The sequence below is a fragment of the Otolemur garnettii genome, unplaced genomic scaffold (genome assembly GCF_000181295.1).
Source record: "Otolemur garnettii isolate 467f Iridium unplaced genomic scaffold, OtoGar3 scaffold00030, whole genome shotgun sequence".
In the NCBI taxonomy this organism is placed as follows: Eukaryota; Metazoa; Chordata; class Mammalia; order Primates; family Galagidae; genus Otolemur; species Otolemur garnettii.
Window position 1 is genome coordinate 10,122,276 of NW_003852425.1, and position 24,057 is coordinate 10,146,332.

The 24,057-nt window shown below is 39.8% G+C and overlaps 1 protein-coding gene across 1 annotated transcript in view; it reads right to left on the reverse strand.

The window, feature by feature from the left end:
• FER (FER tyrosine kinase) overlaps positions 1 to 24,057 on the reverse strand; it is a 328,727-nt gene that overhangs the window by 4,384 nt on the left and 300,286 nt on the right. The window contains exon 18 of the mRNA XM_023512721.1: positions 2,027 to 2,181. Coding sequence (XP_023368489.1) covers positions 2,027 to 2,181 — 155 coding nt within the window. The remainder of the gene's footprint in view (positions 1 to 2,026; positions 2,182 to 24,057) is intronic.

Sequence of the window (24,057 nt, forward strand, 5' to 3'; positions counted from 1 at the left end):
ACCAGAAATAAGGACTTTCATAAGATATTTATATTTTCTCTTATTAAAAAACGCTTGCATTTAAGGCCAATCATCAGTGATTTTAGTCTGTGAGAACTAAAACAACTTCCCAAGGTTGCCAGGAGAAAGACTGTAGATTCTTCTAGAAACTCCCTCATTGGACCGGATACCAACTTTCCTCTCATTTACTGCTATAATTCCTCCCTCCTCTCGTCTAAAGTGTTCTGTGTTTTATATAATTACTAAAGACTGCTAAAAAATGTCCCTCACTGCTAAGAAAAATCCTTCAGGTCTGTCTGTTAGAAGGATCCAGAATTAGAATTTTGATTTATAAATACAGTGTTTAAGTCAGCTTGAAATTCAACTAAAATATACTGTGATGAAGAGGCAGAATTTTACTTGGCATACTTGCTTAATAGTAAGGACATTTTTATTGGCTGTATAATGGAGAGAATCTGGAAAACTGGGTTAAGAATCACTTCCGGAGGGCTGGATTTTACTGCTAAGACTGTAGGGACTTCCAAGTCCAGTTACATTTCCCTTGGCTTAAAAATGTTTTGTTATCTGAAATCTTATGTGTATATCTAAGAGTTATAATCCTATCTTTGGTCCTATGACTGTTCCCCTTAGTAATATAATCCTACTCTAGAGTAATAACAGTCACTATGCTGAAGAAAAATTATTATGGAGTATAGAAAACCTCTAGATTCTGAGGAATAGTGGAATTGGCTTGCGATCAGAAGGAAGCTCACCAAAGCCTCTCGTTAGGACATGGGAAGATAAACTAAGGGTGAGGCTTAGTAGCCGGGGGCATCTGTGCCAGCCCCAACCAACTTCCACACCAATTACATTCAAAAGCTTTATCTGCAAGACATTTGGTACTTTCTCAAAAGGTTAAACATAAAATTACCATATGACTCCTAGTATACAGCCAGACTAACTGAAAACAGGTACTTGAACCCCATGCTAGCACTAGCCACACTAGCTAAGAGAGGATCCCAGAGGCTGGGGGAGGGAAGAAGGGGAGGGGAGGGCTGAATGCTGCAGGGTTTACTCTGGAAGGATGAGAATGTTTGGAACTAGATGGAGGTACCAGTCGCACCACATTGTGAATTGTACTAAATGCTACTAATTTGTCACTTTAAAGTGATTGATTTCATGGCATGTGAATTTCACCTCAATTAGAAAAAAGAGTTTTGTTTTTAATTTCGGCATTAAGGCCTTTATAAATACCTAAAATGAAAAAGTCTTCATGAAGTAATTTTTCATTTTAAATCAGAAAATCATTTTATATTTGAATACCATACCTGTTCACCGATTGATGCTACTGCTTCCCTTAAAGAAAATGTAATTTCTAATTTCACTTTAAGCATATTGTCTCCCCACCGCCCACCTAAATTCTCGAGCTGCTATCCACCTTGTTATGGCCTGTTTCATCCCAACCACAGACAGCACAAGCTGCACTTATTTCCAATTACCATGACACATAAAAATTCAAGTAAAAAAAATCCCTGCTGTTTTAAATGTTCCCATCTCTTTCTTTCCTTAAGATTTATACCAGTTCCAGGGACTCAGATTTGCAGAAACCATGTTGATTCCAAAGTAAGAAACTAAAGACTTGACTGACTTAATATTTTAGGAGCCTAACATTAGAAGAGGCTATTGAACTAATTGTAAGACATTCAAAAAGAAATGGTCCAGAGATACAGCAACTTTTACTTTGCACATAATGTGACAAGTAAAGTAAAAATAGTGTTTTCTTATAAAATGAAAAACTCTCTGATATATAGTCATATTTAAAAGTACATCCACCTTTTAAATTTGGCAATCTTACATACACAAATCTGATCAATAACTTCAATGAATTCACACTGTGCTCCTGTCTCAGGGCGAGGTATGAATATTTACTCATCACTGGCATTGATCCTCCAATTGTTCTGGTTCTGTCTACCCCTGCAATATTGCTTGTGAATGTTTGTGCGGATGCAGTTCATCTTCACAAAACAAAAACAGAGTCTATTCTTACCATAATTAAGAGCTTCTGGGGCTGTCCACTTAATGGGAATCTGCTTTAAGCCCGAGGATGAATATATTCCCCCATCCTCTTGACGAGACATTCCAAAGTCACTGATTTTCAGAGTATTATTTTCACCCACCAGGCAGTTTCTTGCAGCAAGGTCCCTAGGTTACAGTAAGACATAGAAAACACCTATTAAAACAAATTGAAAGCCACTTTCACATTTATAACTTCCACACTTTGCATTTTTACATTTGCAATGTATTTACAATGAGGTTGCGAATGCTTGGATGTACCCAGTCTTCCCGTCTTTCCTGTCCTAGGTAGAAATCATCCCTAAGTCATTTGCATATGGAACAGGTCACATGCTAGTTTTCTAGGCACTACATATATTTCCATTTAAATAGAAAAACATTAATTCTAGGGTTAAAAGAGAACATCACAGGAGAGAGGCTGAGCAAACCCGGCATTATTTCTCCTTTGACTGGCTTGCTTACAGCAGCACTGTCCAGCAGTACTTTCTGTGATAAAATGTTCTGATTCTGTGTTGCCCAGACACCTGCAAGGTGACTAGTGTCACAAGAAAACAAATTTTCCATTCTATATACTTTTAAAATTTGAAAGTAATTAGATTTAAATAGCTAATTAGTTAATTAAGTAAAAGTGGGTGGTTGGTAGCTCTGAAAGACCATCCCTAGAGTGTCCTAAAGGTTGGAAATGGCTGAGGCGTCAGAAAAGTCAGCACTTCTTACTCGACTGCTACAGGCACAGGTGAATCTGGCCTGCTGACCTGGTCCGTCCCTGGCTCCAACTCATGTTGTTCTCCCTCCCATCCTGAGTATACTGGTCTCAGGTATACTGGGTTCTCTTTGTCCCCAAGGGCTACACAAGTTCCTAAATGAGGTGAGCGTGTTTCCACACAGAGTCTGCAGCTGCTCCCCTGGCCTGGCGTGTCCTGCACTTTTGTACAACTGGCCCCTCTTCATTCATTCTTACCCTCAGTTCCCTCTCTTCAGGGATGTCTTTTCTGATCATGATTTTCTGTCACGGAAGGCAGCAGTGAACAAAATGAAGCCTGATTCTAGTGGGGCGGACATTCAGTGATCAAATTCACACACGCTGTCACTCAGTATCTGTGTGAGGTTGGTCTCAGAACCCCTCAGATACCCAAATCCAAAGATGCTTAAGACTCTGATATAAAATGGTATGGTATTTGTATATAATCTATACACATCCTTCCGTATACTTTAAATCATCTCTAGATTATTTATAAAACCTAATATAATATAAATGCTTGTGGTATTGTATTGTTCAGGGAACAGCGACAAAGAGAAAAGTTTGTACAGGTTCTGTACATACAACTACCCATCTTTCTCCATCTTTGTTGGTGGAATCCATGGCTACAGCGGGTTATATATAAAAATGATAACACCTCATGATCAAGTAAAGTTTATTCTAGTAACGCAAGGTTGCTTTAACATTTGAAAAGTAATCAATGTTAGTCACTAGATTAACAGAATGTAGGAAGAAAACAGATGATGATTCCAGTTGATGTTATTATAAAAAGCATTTTCAACACCCATTCATGATATAACTCTCAGCAAGCTAGAGATACTAAGGAATTTCTCAATCTTCCGAAGGGCACAGACAAAAAATTCAATCACCAGCATCACACTTAATGGTGAAAGGCTAAATCATTTTCCACCAAGATCAAGGTACGGATGCTTGCTTTCAATACTTCTACTCAAAAACATCTCTGTTCTAGAAGTCCTATACTTGGAAACAAGACATAAAAGAAGAAATACATTTTTTACAGATCTGATTTTTTTTATATATAACATAAAAGCTCAGAGGATTTTTATAACTAGAACTACAACAAATAAATGAATTTAGCAAGGTTTTAAGAAAAGAGATTAATACATAAGAAAGTATTGTAAGTTAGCAGCAAATAATTAGAAAATAAATTCCATTTACAGTAGCACCAGTAAAACAAATACCTAACAGAAATGTAGCAAAAGACAACTAAGTACTTTACAATTAAAACTATAAAACTTGAAAAATAATCACATACATGTAAATAACTGGAAAGATACTCCTTATCCATGAAGTAGAAGACTCAATAGCATTAAGATGGCAATTCTTTCCAAAGTAATCTATAGATTTAATGTATTCCCAATCAAAATTCTAGCAGATGTCTTTGTAGAACCAGACAAGCTGATTCTAAAATGTGTGTGTAATTTTAAGAAAGGTGTACTAAGCTGAAGGACTTGCCTAATCTAATCTCAAATCCTACGAGAAAACAGTTATCAGTGCAGTCTGGTACTTTCCAACCTCAGTCAGGAGGTCAAGTGCCACTGCCCTTGGTCAGAATGCGCTTTTGTTCACTGCAGCACTGCAATCATTTCTGAGATTTCATTGTTAGCACTTCCCTCATAACAGTCTCTACGTCTTACAGCTACATACATTTCTGTTGTCACGACTGTTCTCATTGAGCCGCCAGCTTGGAGCTTTGTCCTCTGAAATGAGGATTGCAGTTCTGAGGGGACAATTTAAAAATAATTTAGAGATACCTCCAATTCAGTATAAATAAAATTTCAGTAATATTGACAGAAAATACTACTTCCTTTGGGCTCTACGAAATTCAAGTGAATAGCAATTGTATCATTTTGAGATAATCTATGAACTAGATAAAACTTCAGGCCTCAGGCCATAAGCACACCCCGCACACTCCATGTTTGCCTAATATTTTCGTAAGTATTAAAGGAGATGGAAAAAGGGTATGGTCTTGGGGCTGAGAGGCAGACACACACCTTCCGCCCCCTTTCCTCTCCACTCCCTTCCTTACTAAGCCTGCTCTTGTCCAGCTCTGCGTCAGACACTCTGGGAGACACAGCAGTGCTCCCTGCCCCTTCACACCATGAACTGCTGGAGAACCACCCATGAGGCTGCACGCTACAGACAGCAAACCCCACAGGAGTGCAGAGGTGGAAACCCCCGACAGGCTGATGTCACATTGGAGACAGGGCCGTATCTCTCACATGCAGAGGGGTATAACCGCAAAGGCCACTCAGTGCCAGAAGGAGAATCAAAGTCAAACTTCTGAGCGTGTACCAGGGTTGACTTACGAGCCAACATAACACGAGACAGGTTAAGTAAGGATCAAATGGAGACAGAAAGCAGTTACAGGAACTCTGGGGCCTCCAGCAGGTGGTGGAGATGAACGAATTTTCTTTGCTGTTTGGAGAGGTGTCTGGGCGCCTTACTCTGTGGCGATGTTCACTCACTCTCACAGCAAATGCTACAACATACCAGGAGTGACCACGTCTTCTGAGCCAGTGTTCACCTTTGCAGGGCTGTTTTTTCTTTTTTCTTTTTTTGGAGACAAGTGTCTCACTTTGTCACCCTGGATACAGTGCCATGGCATCATCAGAGCTCACAACAACCTGAAACTCTTGGGCTCAAGAGATCCCCTTGCCTCACCTTCCTGAGTAGCTGGGACTATAGGCACCAGCCACAACACCTCTATTTTTAGTAGAGATGGGATCTTGGTCTTGCTCAGGCTGGTCTCAAACACCTGAGCTCAAGCAATCCACCTGCCTTGGCCTCCCAGAGTGCTGCTTTTACCCCTAGTTGTTTTCTACTTATGAACGAAGATTCTATAAAGTCAGGATTTATCCCTTGTTGAAAATTAGTTAGAGGAATATGTACTTTTTATTCAGTAGGTCTGGGTAATAAGGAGGCACAAATAACTAAACAACTACTACGTAGCGCTTAGGATGAGAAAAGCTCTTTAAGGGCCTGAAGTTTCTTTGTTCTGATGAAAGCCAGCAGCACAGGGAGTGGGAAATGAATGAAGCACACTTCGTTTGCTTTACTATGTTCTGGCAAAAAGAGCAGAGTTGTAATAGTTTATTACTGCATAAGATATCTAAATTCAGATACTTGCAAGCATATTTGGGGGCATTATAGATGGTAGTTACAAAGACCAACTTTTTAAAATATAAATTATACCTTCTTTTTTAAGGATTTATATAGCATTTATATACAAACACGTACTCTTTAAAAATTTAGACAACACAAAAGAATGTGACCAAAGGTAAGGTTCCCAATCTCATTCAAGACCCATGGTTATAAATTGAGACACACCCTTATCAAATGCACCTGCACCACACGTATGCCGGTACTCACCAAGCTGGCTTTAGTTGTAACATTTCTTGTTCTGACATTTACTCAAATATCATTTTATGTCCTTTAGAAAATGTTAATACTTCCATCCATACAGGCCAACTGTATTGCTTGGCAGATTTATTTACATACATTTACTGAGATCTGTGAGCACATTTTCCATTACTTTTTCCCCTTTTATTCTTAGCTGACACATAGATAATTATACATATTTATGGGACAAAAAGTGATATTTTGATATGTATATATAATGTATAATGATCAAATCAGGGTAACTAGCATACCTATCACCTCAAACATTTATCATCTGTGTTAAAAACATTGAAATACTCTCTTCTACTTTTTGAAAATACACAATAAGTTAACCAAATTCACCCCCAAGGGCAGTCGGTCCTCACTCCCCCGACCCAGCTTTTTTATCTATTAACCATCCTCCTCCACCTCTGCCCTTCCCAGCCTCTCGTACCTACCCTTCCACTCTCTACATCCACCAGCTCAATTTTCTTAGCTCTCACATGTGAGTGAAGGAGTGTACTGTTTATCCTTCTGTGCCTGACTTACTTGGCTTCACATAAAGTCCTTCATCCGTGCTGTCAGGAGTGGCAGGATCTCACTCCTTCTTAGGGCTGAATGAGGTTCCCCTGTTTGGATGTCTATGCCCACGCTGTCTTTATCCACCGGCGGATGGGCATTTAGGTTGATTCCACACCTTGCTGTTGCTAATAATGCTGCCCTTTGATATACAGGTAGGCCCTGGGTCACTAAGGAGATAGTTTCTGTAGGTTTGTTCTTTTTCTTTTTTTAGAGACAGGATCTCACTACATCGCCCTTGATAGAGTGCTGTGGCATCACAGCTCACAGCAACCTCAAACTCTTGCTTGGGCTTAAGAGATTCTCTTGCTTCAGCCTCCCAAGCAGCTGGGACTACAGGCACCAGCCACAAGGCCCAGCTATTTTTTTGTTGCAGTTGTCATTGTTGTTTAGCAGGCTCGGGCCGGGTTTTAACCTGCCAGCCCTAATATATGTGACTGGTGCCTGAACCACTGAGCTACAGGCACCGAGCCATGTAGGTTTGTTCTTAAACTGAATTTGTATGTAAGTTGGATCAGGTGAATTTACCTTTTACCTGGAAGAGCCTCCATTTTTAAGTGCAAGTTGTATCTATTTGTAACTTGGGCACGGCATGTACTGATTTCCTTTCCGTTGGAAAAACACTCAGTAGTGGGGTTGCTAGCTTGAACTGACATTTCTCTTTTTCAGTTTTTTCAGAAACCTCCACACAGACACACATTGGCTGGGCTCACTCACATTCCCATCAGCAGGACGGCAGAGCTCCCTTTTCTCTGCATTCTCATCACCTTTGTTATTTGTTGCCTTTTTGATCATGGCCTTTCTAACTGCGGTGAGACAGTATCTCACTGTGGTTTGCTTTGCATCCATTTCCCTGATGACTAGTGACATGGAGCATGTATTTGTTGCTTTAACTTTTAATAAGCACGGTGTACTTGTTCAGATCCCTTGCCCACTTTTTAAATCTGATTATCATTTTTTTTTTTCCTTCTTGGCTGTTGAGTACTTTGAGGTCCCTGTATATTCTGGACTTTAGTCCATGCAGATGAATATGCTTTGCGAACATTTCCTCCTGTTCTTCAAGTTGTCTTTGTCTCTTCACTCTGTTGATTGTTTTCTTTGCTGTGCAGAAGCTTTTTAGTTTGAAATATAGCCATTGGTCTATTTTTCTTTCTTCTGCCTGTGCTTTTGAAGTCTTAATCATAAAATCTGTGCCTCTAGCCTAGTGGTTCTCAACCTTCCTAATGCTGCAACCCTTTAATACGGTTCCCATGGGTTGGGGAGCCGCTGCTCTAGACCATCCCTGGAAACTTTCCCTTGTTTTCTTCAAGTGGTTTTATAGTTTGGGGTCTTATGCTTAAGTCTTTAATCCATTTGGAGTTGATTTTTGTACCTGGTAAAGGCGCCAACTTTTAAGTATTGTATCACTGACTACCTTGTGCACCACTAGAAATTTACTTAGCCTCAGTTTTCTCATTTGTAAAATGGGCTTAATAATAGTACTTCCCTCAGAAAGTTTTTGTGAAAATGAAGTAAATATGTAAACTGCTTAGCACAATAAAAACATAGTGCTCAATGTTAGCTACACAGAGATATAAAACTGTACATTAACCATAGTAAACTTGAATTTAGCCTCAGAAACTGTGTGTTGGAGCATCAGTGCCTTTCCCCCTTTCTATTAGAAGAAACCATTTGACAATTTTCTCCTCATATGAATATACAAGCCATTCAGTTTAGCTTTCCTAGAAACAACTTACGTAATATTTACTATATGTCAGGCACTATTTGAAGCACTTTTCATGTAATAAGTCACTTAGCAATTACTGTAATTATAATCTCCATTTTAATAGGTGATGAAACTAAGGCCCAGAAAGTTAAGTGACTTGACCTGGGTCACACAGCCCATAGTGGAGGGAGGCAGGAACTGAGCCCAGCCCAAGAGTTTGTAATTTCTCCCACCTTCTAGGGTGCTTCTCAATACATCTAGTCCTAACCATACCTTCATCTGTGGCCAACGGCTGTAACTTTTGAATTTTAAAAAAGAGTAGCCAAAATTGGTTGCCTTTAAGAAGATTCTTCTGCAAGTCAGATGTTGCTTATTCGATTTCAGACACCTTCCTCCCAAAAAAGAGGAACCTCCTCACCCCCGAAATAGCCTATATAATAAGTATATGAGCCTGTTTTCTTAAGGAAAAGCCAAATGTCACCAACTGCTTTAAAACGACATAGATAGCCAGGCACTGTGGTTCATGCTTGTAATCCTAGAACTCTGGGAGGTTGAGGTGGGAGGACTGAATTCAGGAGTTCAAGACAAGCCTAAGCAAGAGCAAGACCCCGTCTCTAGTAAAAATAAAAAAACTAGCTGGGCGTTGTGTGTGTGGGATCTATAGTCCCAGCTGCTCAGGAGGCTGAGACAAGAGGATGGCTTGAGCCCAGGAGTTTGAGGTTGCTGTGAACTAGGATGCTATGTCATTCTAGCTTGGGCAACGCAGTGAGACTCTGTCTCAAATACAAAAAGAAAAAAACAAAAAAACCCCAACAATATACACATGTGTTCTGAGGCAGGAGACAGTAAGACAGCCTGTTTCTCGTTGCAGAATTTCACACAGTAACAGAAATTGAACCATAAACTGTCAGCACACGTCAGCAAACAGGCTGGGCAAGGAAGGTGGAGTGTCCTTGGCAGCAGCGGTGGTACGTTGGGTTTTTATACCGGTCAATACCATGGCCACTATTTAACTGAAAGTGATGTGATCAGAGATTGACCAAAAAGGAGACAACCGGCCAGGTTCTTCTGCAACTCAGATGTTGCTTATTTCCACTTCAGAATCTACCTCATATTCCCTTTGAATAAAAGGCATAAATAATAACATATAAATATGGAACTCTCTCCAGATTTTTCACTTTCGGGCACTGTTGGCTTTACTCCCAGTTTCTATTCATCGTATTGTTACATCTCCTCTCTTCCCTTTGGACCCTCCTTTCCCACACTCCATACCTCTCCCTGGTGGGCCCTGCGCCCATTATTAATGGGGCCCATGCTGCTAAAAGAGGCCCCAACGGAAGCCTCAGCTGGCAGACTGTGAAAACTAGTCCCCTTATTAAAGCATGCCTGTTCTCTTTGAAAAACTGTTCCAGTGCCACAGACTTCTAGGAGGATGAAAGTAGAAGCACTCCCTCTGTGCCTGTAGGTCTCAGCCAGGTACGGGGACAGGACATTTAAGCTTTTTGCTTGGGGTTGGTCTAACGCCCTGTGGGTCTACACAGTGAGAGCTCCAGACAATTGGGACGCGCAGTGTGCTTGGTATTTGAGTCTCGTCATTTACTTAAAGCCACTGCTAAGATGTGTATGTGAGACCTATGGGGAAGAAGGCACCTACTGCCACTTATTCACGTTTTTTCATAAATTATTCGAACAGATAATTGAAAAGCCATTATACACAGTCTTAAGAGAGTGGGATGACAGGGCAGGTATGTCCTGACAGTGGGAGAAAGAAAGGGAGAGGGAACACCAAGCAGCGAGAGTAGGGAACTGGCTGAGAGGAGCAGGCCTGGGTGAGGCACCAAGAGGGCTCCTATGGAAAGGCAACTGGGCACAGGTGAATATCGAAGGTGTGACAGGGCACTGGGTAGGGCAACAAAGCGCAAGTAAATTCTAAAATTCTGCGTATGGCTTCTAAACCAGGTCCCCTTCTTAATAGCAGAGGAAGCTCCCAACTGGGGGCTTGGATGCCTCAACCCGAGTGTGCTGTACTGGAGCACGGCCCCACTGCCCCACATGCCTGGGACAACCAAGTCCTCTCCCGGCACAGCCGTTCCAGAAGAAGCTTAGTCATCTGGCTTGGCTTGACATGGTCATGCTCAGCACACACAGACCTGCTTACTTTCTGGGGCTCTTTCATCTCCTTTCCATAGGTGAGTTCCCTGTAAGAGAATTCTGGTTGGACCACCGCAAACTCCACATATTCTTTTTTTTTGTTTGTTTGTTTACCTTAGAAATCATATTCCTACAGAGTTAAAAGAAAGTGAACTTATACTAAATATGTATACTGGAAAAAAATTCAGAATCAAATACCCAGTAATAATACTTGTCTTAAATTTACCTGGAAAACTGCAGGGTACCTTTGTTTGTGTTTAACCACTGTTATTAATCTGGATGGGTTACAGTATGAAATGAGTACTATACAACATAATCAGATACAAAGCTCCTCCTCTCCATCACCTGAGGGCTACACTATGAAATGAGATTCCAAATCTCTAGAGACTCTCTCTGGGCACAAATTTTAAATAAATATTGATCTACTGTTAAATCTCATAATAAATAAAGAAGAGTCTAGTCTAGAGGAACTGGGGGGGGGGTTGAAAAACATGGATAGAAAGAATGTTTTAATCTCTTTAGTTCACAGAAATATACCAATTCCAGGGGGCAAATCAACAACAACGCTGAGCTCTGTCCTAAGCACACACATTGGAGGCCGGTAGCTGCGGCTGTCACGAAACACCCTGCAACGGCCTGGCCCCCAAGCCAGCCTCAGTAATGACCACAAGGTTCTCTGCTCCTAGAAGGAGGTTTAATATTGACCTGCTCCTATTCTGACAGTGTAAGAGGTGAAAACCAGAAACCTCTTGCCTGAGTGACAAATAATATAACTTGGATGTGATAAATTACTCTGAGCAACAGAGAAAACTGACAAAGCCACTCCTTCCTCACTCAACAGCCATCATCACTGGGCGCTTTAAATGTCCCCAGTGTAATGTGAAATGTTCTTCATATAACCAATGGTCTGTCAATACTCAATTTCATGCATACTAATTTGTATGTTAAATACATTTTGCAGATTTTTTTTCCAGAAGCAATTATACAAACATCTGCCCGGTTGGGAGTTTTGGACTAGGGACTGGGAGACGGGACTTCTCCTTCAGTGTTTTCCTTAATAAACTGTTGAGTGTATTCATCAGACCTTGCAAATCACAGCACCAGTTCTCGACCTTTCTGGGCATGAGGGGTGCTGTATCATGTCAAACAATTTTATGATTCCTTTGTACCACACATCCACTCTGATTGTTTAATAATGGCTGATAGATAAAATATAACATGATGAAAAGCTACTAAGAATTCAACAGAGTTCTGAATTTAGTTTGTGCTCCCTTAATCACAACAGCAAAGTAGTACCGCATTAGATATACGTGAGACATGAGTCCATCCCAAGTATGTCTGATGCGCACTTGGAACATATGCAACAGTGTGGAGGGACCAGCCCCAGCCCCTGGGCAGGTGCCCAGCATGCAGAGCTTGTGATTGAAGGCTGTGTATATTCTAGGCTAAGGCCTTCTTGTCCTGTAGGTGGCTGGGTGAATCTAGTGGTGGTAGAAGGTCCTGGTGAGGCGTTTTCCATGATGCCAGCACAGCAGTGAGTGTCAGAAGCTAAGGGTAAGTCATAATACTGACACTCTGTGGCCAACAGTCTCACTCACCCAGGAGCCAAACTACCATGATGCAGAGTCCTCTCCTGGCCTCTGCTAACTGTGGGTCGCAACCAAGAAACACACTTCCCAGCCCTGAGCACCCTGAGCACCAATCCTGACAATCTCTTGGAGGCACAGATAGCTCATCTACAGAGAGGGAACTAGGCGCAGAGAGTAAATAACTTGCTCAAGATCACAGGGCTGGTAAGTGGCTGGCATGAAATCTGTCTATTCCTAAGCCCATGTTCTTTCAGTTTTCTACAGGGCTAGGTGTTTGTTTTTTTGGTTTCTTTGAAATACTATTCATTTTACTTTGATGAAAGTTATGCTCTTTAATCCCTGTGTAGATAGATTTCTGCCATTTTGCTCCTGAGATGTGTCTTCTTTCCCATTTAAGCTGATGAAACAGTGCCCTGGCTTAGTGCGTAGGCTATGCAGTATAGGACACATTGAGAGAACTAAAATAGGCATTCTTTTTTCTATTCTATCTTCTATTTTGTGTAAAGGCACACAGAGATTTCTCTAAAATCATTCGCTATGGTTTATATGTACTTTCACCAAGTGATAAGCACAGACACAGTAAGGCCCAAATTTAAGGCACACATAGGCACAGAGCAACTGTGTGATCTGTGACGCACAAGGGGCCATAATGAGCCTCAGGATCACTTAAGGTTTTATAGTCTGAAACATGTTCAGCTAGTAACGAACAGTCACTCTGATAAGGGTAGAATGTACGTAGATTTAAATCCTGGATGATCTGCACATCGTGTTAGGTCTCTGCAGGATTATCTTCTCTATCACGGGATGCCAGGGACACCGCACTTTGCTAAGAGGGTCAGCCATGGACTAGCTCCCCTCGGGTCTCCCAGCCACACAGAACTACATGGCCAACTTGTGCTTTTGGGGCTGGATTGATGATGCCCAATAAGCTCCTAGGCCATATTCCTGGGGGGCAGATGGACTGACAGCTTCATCTGGCACCCTATCAAAGAAATATTAGAACAGTTTTGGCCTATGTGCAGGGAAACTATCTAATCATCTGTATTGTGGCACTAGTATTCTGTTAATGCAAAATACTTTTCAGTATTTATAGGAATTCAAGAGAAGTGATGATTTTCTTTTATATATTTCAACAGTTCTTTCCTTGCCTCCCATTTACATTCGTTTAAAATGAAATTTTCATTACTCCCATTTCAATTTCTGATGTTGCTTTCTATGTGTATGGAGTGATAGCCCAGGTGACTTTATAATAAATTTCTCTTCGGTCCTATGATTGTTTGCAGTGTACAAAAAGCACATAGGAGAGTCTAAGTTATGAATCTAGGTCTATTTTATAATAATTCACTTTTATCTTGAAACAAAGATCTGAAATTCAGTTTCTTTTTTGTGTCTATATATTTTCTGTCCATAGGCAGGAAAGCTTGCTTTATCTCTGTTCCATTTTAATTCTGCATTATGTTTGATAAGACTTTATTTTTTTGTGGTATTAAGACCTGATTTCATATACATAGCTATTTTTCTCTTCTTGTAGTTCTAAGATAAAAGTTTCTAAAAATATTTGTCTAAAATATTCACCAAATATCCTTCAACAATTATTTGTTAACCACTCTATGATTCTTTGATGTAATCCACACAAAACCTGCATTTTGCATTCATGAAGGATGACTTGTCTGAGCAAATATTCACTCTGCATATACAAGTGTCCTTTGGTCTCTTAATGAAATTTGTTTTAGGTACCTATGGCCTGCAAGTTAGAAGAAGTGTCTGAAAGACTCCAGGTGAACAAAATAATAATTTATATAAATGTAAAGCTTATCAAGTCTAAAGGATTTCAAAGAATTTTAGCAAATTAACAGTACTCTCCAAACCACAGAGGAAAAATACGACAGCTGCTTAACAGCCTTCAGCAACAGTGTACAGCGGTGAGGGTGGGTATCATAGTATCTTGGTGAAATTTCACGTAGAATAATTATCTATGTGAGAACTAGAACACAGAATTTAAAAATTTTATAAAATATCACATCATTTTAGTGCGATAAAAAGATACCAAGTAATCGGTTGGGCTTTTCAGATTATTCAAAATGCGTTCTTTCATGATTACAGGCTTATTACAAAAGATATTTTAAAGGAGGCAAACCGGTGCATAGGCCAGGAATGAGGGAGGGGCTGAAGCATCCACACCTTCTCCAGGTGCCCACAGGGTCAGCTATCTGGATGCTCTTGGAACTTGTCCTTTTGGGTTTTTATGGAGGTTTCATTTCATAGGCATCAGAGATTAAACCACTGGCTTTTGATCAATTTAAACTTCAGTTCTTACCTCCCCAGAAATTGAGGGGTAGCGCTGAAAGTCCCAACCCTTTAATACTGCCTTGGTCTGTCTGGTGACCAGCGGCCCTCCTGAACCTACTTAGGGCCTGCCAACCATCCCTCAACTCTTAATATTCAAAAAGGCATCACTTTGGAGATTCCAAGGGTTTTAGTAGTTACATGCCAGGAAATGGGAAAGGCCAAATAAATATTTCACAATATCACAGTCCACTCCCAATCTCCTAATAGGATCTCTTACATCAAAAGGATACTTGATTCAAAAGATACAGGCACATTATTAGAATTCCATTCAGTTCTTGATATTGTAATTAGTCCAGTCCAACATGTTGTATGTCTCCTGGCCATTCAGGTTTGCAAGCTCCCATTTAGTCTTGTCAGGTTCCAAAAGCAGGAGTGGTCATCTCTTGCTCAGAGCCTCTTCTGAGGTGCTAACAGAGTTCTCTCATTATATAACCATGCATTTATTTCTTTACCTTCAGTTACTATTTTTCCTTTTCTGTATTTATACTGCAATTCCCATCTTAGGAAAGAACACCAGGGTCAGCTACTGCACTGATCTGGACTGCAGCCAGCAACACAAGTCTAGCAAGGGCCTTCACGCCAGTCCACTCTCATGCACACAGGGCCAGCTTACTTACAGGTCCCAACTATCAAGAAACATAGCTGCATTCACTGTTAACCTCAATTTTGTTAGATAAAGTGAAGGCACAACCCACCTAGAGGCCTTTAGGAATTCAGACATGAGGTTTAAAAACAGAGTTATAGTTTCAAATCATTTTTTTTTAAGCAAAGTAACAAGGGGCTACATTTATAAACAGACTTTTCTTATTATAACTTTATTATTTTAGCACAAAGTCACGAATCTGATATCAAATACATGACTTGCCACAAGGCAACACATAACTATAAGGTTGTCCAACATATTCAATGACAATGATGGTGGTGAAGCGATAAAACAATTTCATGATATTTGATCTGGGAACTTATTAAGGAAAACACTACTTAGGCAGATGAGTTTGTATGTTCTAAAAACACCCCATTCTATGGTTACTGACTGACATACTCAATGTAAACTAAAAATAAAATCCCAAGCTTTCTCCTGACTAAATGGACCCCCTCTTGGCCAAGGAGATCTCAGAAAACCTTTAAAACTGAGTTCCTAGCCATGAAAAGAAGGGTCCCTCCTTATCGCCCTTTCCTTTGGAGTTTAGAGACAACAAATGACCAACATCAACATTAAAATAGACACCACAAGAATGACAAAACAGCCAGTTTGCTGCAGTAAGACAGCAGCTCATAAGCAGGACCTACCACCACACAAGGCCAAGGTTCAGTCACACCTGCAGGCCATCCATCGGCTTAGCAGATCACTGAGTAGGTATACTGTGGCTTGCTGTATGATTAGCAGACTTCCTCATCATAACTCGAAACATTCCTTTCTACTGACTCTAAGCTTTTAGATAAAGCTTTATTCCTTCAACCAATTATAAATTAAACAATCTCTGAATCCACATATAGCCTATAAGCCCCACTTTTCCACCTTAGCTTTGCAATGTCTTAGCTTTTTGGGCCAAACCAATATGTCTTCTGTGTACTGATTTATGATGATACCTGCAATTCCTGCTTCCATAAAATGTGTAAAACCAAACTATAACCTGACACTTTCTCCGGACCTCTTGAGACTGTGTCTCTCTGGGCCATGGTCACTTATAGTGGCTTGCAATAAACCTTTCAAAATTATTTTAGAGGCATTAAAATTGTCCCCCACAAAACAGCCTGTATGTACATATGAAGTAGGCAGCCCGCCATGGCTCAGCCTGCATGTATGTGTGTGTATGTATGAAGCGGGTAGCCCACCATGGCTCAGCCTGCATGTATGTGTGTGTACGTACGAGGCAGGCAGCCCGCCACGGCTCAGCCTGCATGTATGTGTGTGTACGTACGAGGCAGGCAGCCCGCCACGGCTCAGCTTGGATGTATGTATGTGTACGTATGAAGCAGGCAGCTGTCTGCAAATAAAAGCAGGCCCTGAGCAGAGACAGCATCTGTATAATAGTGGTCAGACGAGGGCATGATGGGGCACAAAAGAGGAAGCAGATAGACAGCAGAATGATCAGAAATGCCTTCTGCTGGAACAGAGCCTTGCTGAAGGATTATGTTTGCTAGGGCAGCTATCTAGACATGGAAAGCATGCCTAGACCTGGGGGAAAACATCTCTCAGTCTTTTCCTTACATAAAGGACTGACTAAATCACTTTTCTAATGTTATTTGTATAGAATTTTATTCTAACATAATCAGTATCATAAAATATTCTGAACTTTTGTACTAAGTTCTACCAAAATTTAAATGTTTGGTTATTTTATCATACTCCTGCCCCCAAAATAAATAAATAAAACATCAGGTATTTTTTTAAAGGAGGCATACAAAAGGTCTGCATATGATACCTGAGAAAGTCTTCCTAGAAATGTTACTAAAAAAAGTAAAAGAAAGGGGAAAGCCAGGTAACCAAAATAACATTTCCAAAGTATTTTGACTTCTAAGAAGCAAGGGGATAGGACTGGAACTGAAGTATCCAGACAAGGCAATAGGAGACAGTCTGTGCAGAAGGCAAAGCCTGAAACACGGCAGGTAAGTGAGCAAGAACCAAGAGGTGGAGGAGTCTGATTATGCAGGTCAGTGATCTGAGAGCTGAGACTATCATAAAACCGTTAGAAGTTAAACACACAGGAGAAGATATCTGTGACCGCGGTTACAAAGGAATTCTGAGATATGCCACTGAAAGCGTGATTAGTAAAATAAAATAATATAGTTTAAAATAATTCGACTTCATCAAAATTAGAGACTTTTCCTCTTAGAACAGCCGTTCTCAACCTGTGGGTCACAACCTGTTTGGGGATCGAACGACCCTTTCACAGGGGTCGCCTAAATACATCCTGCATATCAGGTATTTACATTATGATTCATAACAGTAGCGAAATTGCACTGATGAAGCAGCAATAAAAATAATTTTATGGTTGGGGGTCACCACAACATGAGGAATTGTATTAAAGGGCTGTGGCATTTGGAAGGTTGAGAACCACTGTCTTAAAAGGTAAGTAAAGGGAAGGATAGGTCACAGACTGAGAGAAAATATTTGCAAAATATCTGATGAAAGACTTGCATCTGAAAAATATGACAAATGCTTACAACTTAATAAGAAGAAAATAGCCTTAAAAACATGTAAGACACCTCAAAATTCTTAAATATAGCTCATTGTAAAGTTACTAATGTCATTAAGGAACTTGGGATGGTGTGTTGCCATGGGTTTCTTTAATGGGATTACAAAATAATTCTGGGACCACATAGTTAAATAATTTATTTTTATGTTAATAAACTAAGCAAATATATGTATTAAAATACTGCCTCTCTTTAATATATTAAAATGCTTCTCAGGTTAAGTTTTCTGCTTTTGAATAATTATCTTGGTGGGATTTTGTTCAGTCATTTCCACAAGACCAGCACCCCTTATGGCCAGTATTTGCGAGAGAGGAAGACAGGCTTGGTGAGGAACAGAGGTGCTCATGATGGCCTCTTCTACAGCTCAACTGCTAATGGTCTACATGGCGCTCATACTTGCTGTTTTAGTCTGTTTTGTAAAATAGTCCATCTACAATTCAATAATGTATTTTATATTACTTATCTTAAGATACTATAGCATGAACAAAATTTTGATGTTTATATTAATATCCAAATAAAATAATGATCTGATTGCCATTTTCTTCCTTTAACAGATTACAATGACAAATTCTTACAAAAGAAAAAAAGACCTAGAACTCTTATTACTGAAACAGATTGAGTTATACTATGAAATGTCATGAAATTTATTTATAGATTCCCTATTATTTATTTTTAAAGATACTAACAGTACAAAAATGGGTTGAGAGTAAAGTATTCCTGGAAAAGTATATACAGATTTTAGGCCACTATGAATATTTAGTAAATTATTTCGCAATTCCCGTGGCCTCAAAATTAAAAAGAAAAATTAAAAATATCAATTACAAAAGCATCCCATAGAAACCATTAGAAAAGCATAATTACATAATGAACCCGTCATACACCAGGGTGCTGGGAGAGGGACAATGGTCAGTGTCACAATCTGCTTTAAACAACTGCTCCCATTGTTCTTATTTTTAATCTTATGCATTCACTTTGCTTTTGATCTTTGCCCTTAGTGTTTATGTATGACAAGTCCCTCAAAACCTTCAGTGTACCACGAAGAGACAGAACTTGAAAAAGGTCGTTATGCTCAGAGTGGCAAATAATAAAATAATACATCAAGGTGTGGTTTTTCTCCCAACTCCCACCTTTAGCAGCCAATCTATCTTTCAGATTCCCAAGAGAAAGTTCAGGTTATTTTTAGTTTAAATTCAGAATTTAGACAGAAAAGTTCTCAGCATGTTTTTTATAAGTAACACAATTGGTCTGGTCCCTAAGGATTGTCTCTCCCTTCCTCTGTAAAGCAGAAAGTGGACATTCCGTTACAAAGAGAGGCAGTGAGGTTGGTCGAGGGCTGCCAAATTGTGTCTACTTTGGCATTTTTAAATTAGAAAAAATAAAATTAGAGACAATAGAATGAAACCCAGAGAGCAAGACACAGAGAAGCAGGTGACCTGGACCAGGATTTGGATTAGTTTATTTATTTAGTGAAGAGAACTAAAATTTAACAGTTCCAGGTATGAAAATATGAAGTAGGAAAGATATTTTACATGATGGGTTAGTGTCTTTTTACAGCAAATTATGACTAGATGCTTCTAGAACAGGAACATTGTCTAGGAGATATGTGTGGGCGTCACTGACAATCTGCTTTGTAGATTACCGCAGCCATGTCTATTCTGCGCAGAGCCAGTGGGAGAAGCCTGGGGACTATTCACAGACTATAGATCATGACTCTGCATCCATGATTTTGACCTTCAAATATCACTGAAGTTTTCAGGTAAAAGTGTTTCCTTTTAGCACCTGTGTATCTTAGCTACAATCCCTGAATCTCATTTTGAGAAACAGGATTCTATTGACACTGTTTAAAGAATCCTTTTAACACTGACTGTACTACATACTCCACATTTAGGTATTTCTTGACAAATATTGTCTTGACTTATAAATTAGTATCTATTTTCTATTTTTCTTGACAAGTTCTCTTTCTAGTAAGGTTTTATGCTCTTTAAAGAAAAGAACTATCTAATTACAGTTGCCATCAGCATCCGTTCATTCATTCAACAAAGTGATTCCTGTTCATAGCACCAACTGGCTAGTGCTTGTAGCGCATAATTAAAATGTAAGTTAGAATGTGACATGATGTTATAAGAAAAACACAAAAGTATCTTGTATGTGATGGTCGCAGAGAGGAGGTAAGGATCATTTCTGACTGGTGAACAGCAGAAGAATCTATGAAGGAAAGAATAAGCTGAGTCCCTTAAAGGAAGACCAGGGTTTTAAAAACTGTTTTAAAAGCTGAAAATAACATCTATTATCTTGTTTTCCTACTATAAAAATACCAGATTTACTGTTAAGAAAAAAAAATGGAAAATACAGAATCCGCTAAAATGGGAGGAATAACAGCAGCCATCCATTTACCAAGCAGCCAAAGGAAAGATGACTGATACTGCATTGAACATTCCTTAAGTTGTTTGTTCAGAAGTTCATTTTTTTAAACATTTTTTTTTTATTGTTGGGGATTAATTGAGGCTACATTGAGGATTCAAGAAATCAGGCTACACTGATTGCATTTGTTAGGTATAGTCCCTCTTATAACTGTGTCTTGCCCCCAAAAGGTGTGTCACACACTGAGACCCCACCCCGCGCTCTCCTTCCCTTTAGAAGTTCATTTTTTAAACATGTGATTAAACATAACATATTATATCCTTTTTGTTTTACCTAGCAACATATTAACCCATATTTTCATAATTATTCTTCCCACAAAATTATTTATAATGACATGAAATTCTTTTAATGATGTTATAATTATTTTTAATAACTTTCATGCATGGACCCACTAATATTTAAGATATTTCGGCTTTTAAGAACAGGTAGGATTTTAATCAGGAAAGAAGTGGCAGATAGTAGAGGGGGAAAGAAAGGAAGAGTGTTCCCAGCAGAGGGCAACCCTGAGCACAGGCGTGGAGATGGGGGAGTGAGAGTGGACTCAGGAAACGGGGAGCGGTTCAGTTTCTGGGGAGGATCCGTGCACCCTAAGTGCGTGACACTCAGCCAGACTCTGCAGTCTGGAGTGCCAGCTAGTATCAGAAAGCAACATTGGGCCACTGAAGGTTTCTTGAGAGACATATGTGAAATGGAGCTGATCTTTAGAAGAGTTTGAAGCACAAGTGGATGGAGAATTGAAACAGAATGGAGGCCATGCTTCTAAGAGGAGATTGACGTTCTCAAGTGAAGCAGCACCTTGCTATCATTTTTTCTATTTCATGTCTCACAGACTCCCCAGCTCCTTTATATAAAATACACACTATATTTTTTAAAAAAACATTTTTTTTTTAAACATAGATCTTCCCTCCTTTCTTCACCCAGCTAAATCCTACTCATTCGTCAAAACCTAATTCAAGCATCATCATCTTGGGAAAGGCACTCCTGAACTCACTGGATGGCAGTCACAGATTTACATGTCTGATTCTGTCTCGAATGTCAGCTTCATGCAGAACCTTTTATGGGAGTTTGGAACCTTAATGCCTAGCTACGTGCCCCACAGTGGTTCTCAATGCATGATTGCTGAATAAATGCATGAAAATTCCCACGTCCCTGGTGTTCAAATGCCACTTAAAATCAGGAAACTAAATTTGCACTAGAGAAGTTCTGGGCAGGCAAACGAAAATCCACAATTTTAGAAATAATGAAATTCCATAAAAATGGAAAGTCACCAAGGAAAACAAGTCAATTATTTTTGGAAGCTTATTCTCACAATAGGAAATCTATCAACATTAACAGCACTAGAGCGCAGAGGCAGACTCATCAGGGAACTGTTTGAAATGCTCAATATCAGAAAAAGAATATCAGAACTCATTGCCAGTGATCAAATAAAACCACTAGTAATGTATACTCTGGCAGAAAATTCCAACAAGAAGATAAATGGTTTACAGAAATTACAGTCCAGGCACGATAGATCAAAGGGAATAGAATTTAGAACAGTGGAAATTTTACAGCCTGCCCCTATTGCTGATCACAGCAGTAAACTGCATTTTAAAGTGTTTTCATAGAAACAGTCCCTAAGAATACCCGTGTAACACTGAACTGCCAGCAGAATTTTTTTTTTTATTTTATTTAGCTTTTTAGACAGTGATTGTGCAGCAATGCCAGTAGATTTTAAAACACAACTGTGTCTCTCAGAAGATAATAAAGACCTGAATGAATCTCATTGTGTACCTATTTTTGGTTGAGTTCACAGTCTTGATTGGGTTAGGGAGAGAGCAGGGGGCTCCACCAAGCTTCATCACAGTGTGACCAGTATGAAATCCACTTAGCTTAGCAGTTTTCAAAAAACACTATGAGATTTCTGGGTTAAATGCCTTGGAGAAGTAACCGACTGGGTCTCAGTGTAGCATACATTACTCAGCAAGTGTGTTCCACCTCCTCTCCCCACTGGCTCTTCCATTAGCATTTGAATTTGCCCTGAGTCTTTTTTTTGAGACAGTCTCAAGCTGTCGCCCTGGGTAGAGTGCTGTGGCAACCTTAAACTCTTGGGCTTAAGTGATTCTCTTGCCTTAGCCTCCTGAGTAGCTGGGACTACAGGCGCCACCACAACACCTGGCTATGCCCTTGAGTCTTGTTCAGATATCACCCCATTTCTCTCCTCTCTGTCCTTACTACTTCACCTTTCGTGGTCCACTATAAGATGACCTTTCCCTGTGGCTTTACTGAAAGGGCCTTTGCCTCCTTGTGACCACACAGCCTCACTTCTCCTGACCTCTCAGTAGCACTTGCCATTACTGACCACTGCCTCTTTGAAATTCTTCTTTTAGCTTCTAAGATACAGACCACCTTTGACTACCGCTTCTTGGTCTCTTCTGTTCATAAATTCCTTAAACACTGATGCTCCCCAGCTATTGGTCCCAGGTGTTTTCTTCTCCCTCTGTAGGTCCAGGCTCTCTCTGGACAATCTGATGCACATCTATGGCTGTTGTCTATATGCTCATGACTCCTAGATCTAGAGCTCTACCCTCCTTTGTTCCACAGCCTACCTAGATGCCTCCAGAGGGCTCCAGTTTACTTCCCCACAGCTCCTAAAATCTATCATGACCCCAACCTGCTCCTTCTCCTGTGTTTCCCTTATCAGAGAATGGTGCGGCATCCGCTAAGTTGCTCAGCCTGAGGGGTGTGACTGATGCTTTGCTCTATTTCTATCCTTCTAATCCTTCTATTTCTATTGCTTCACTAACGTAGGGCCTTTTGAATCTATGGGTCACTGTCTAATCACACTGCACTTCCTTGAGTCCAGCCTGCCATCCCTTCCTGCTGCCCGGCTCCCCTCTGGTATCACCTTCCTTCAACATGTCTTCTACACCGCAGAAAAAGTGCTATTTCTATAACACAAATCTCATCATTTAATAACCTTAGTTAATGAATCCAGATAATCCTCAAATGTACAAATTCCTTAAAATAGCTTATAAAGATTTTTATCATTGGGCTCTAACTTCATACTTATGAAATATTTCATTATTTCTTCATTCTTACTTAAAAAAAAAATACTTGCTCCCATTCCCTACTCATTAGAAAACCACTTAACTGTTTCACCAATTACAATGCCTTTCTTCAAACAGTCCTCAGAGATACCCTGAGAAACTTTGTTGAATACTTTGGTGAGATCCAGATATAACCATAGTGTTCCTCAATCTACTGATATATAGCTGCTCTCAAAAAAAGAACGGAAAGCCTATTTGATCCTGAAATCCCATTCCTGGGTATCTATCCAGAAGGGAAAAAAAAACTTTTATTATAAAGACACTTGTACTAGGGTGTTTATCACAGCCCAATTTATAATCGTTAAAATGTGCAACAGCCTAAATGTTTAATCCAGGAATGGACTGGTAAGCTGTGGTATATGTATACCATGGAATATTATTCAGCCATTAAAAAAATAGAGATTTTTGCAGCATTTGTACTAACCTGGATGGAGGTGGAACACAGTATTCCTAGGGAAGCATCACAGGAATGGAGAAATATGAATCTTATGTATTCAACTTTGATATGAGGACAATTAATGACAATTAATGACATGGTGGGGCATGGGGGAAGGGGAGACCAGACAGAGAAGGAGGGAGGGGGGAGGGAAAGCAAAAGAAGAAAAAAAAAGAAAAGAAAAGAAAATAGTGACTAATTCTCACATGAATTGGATTTAATTTTGACCAAAGTACATTACTTAAACATTAACATTAATTTTAATTCAACCTGGTAATATGTTGTTTAGGATATTGTATCCTTATTTATAAGTGAAATATATTTGTAATTTT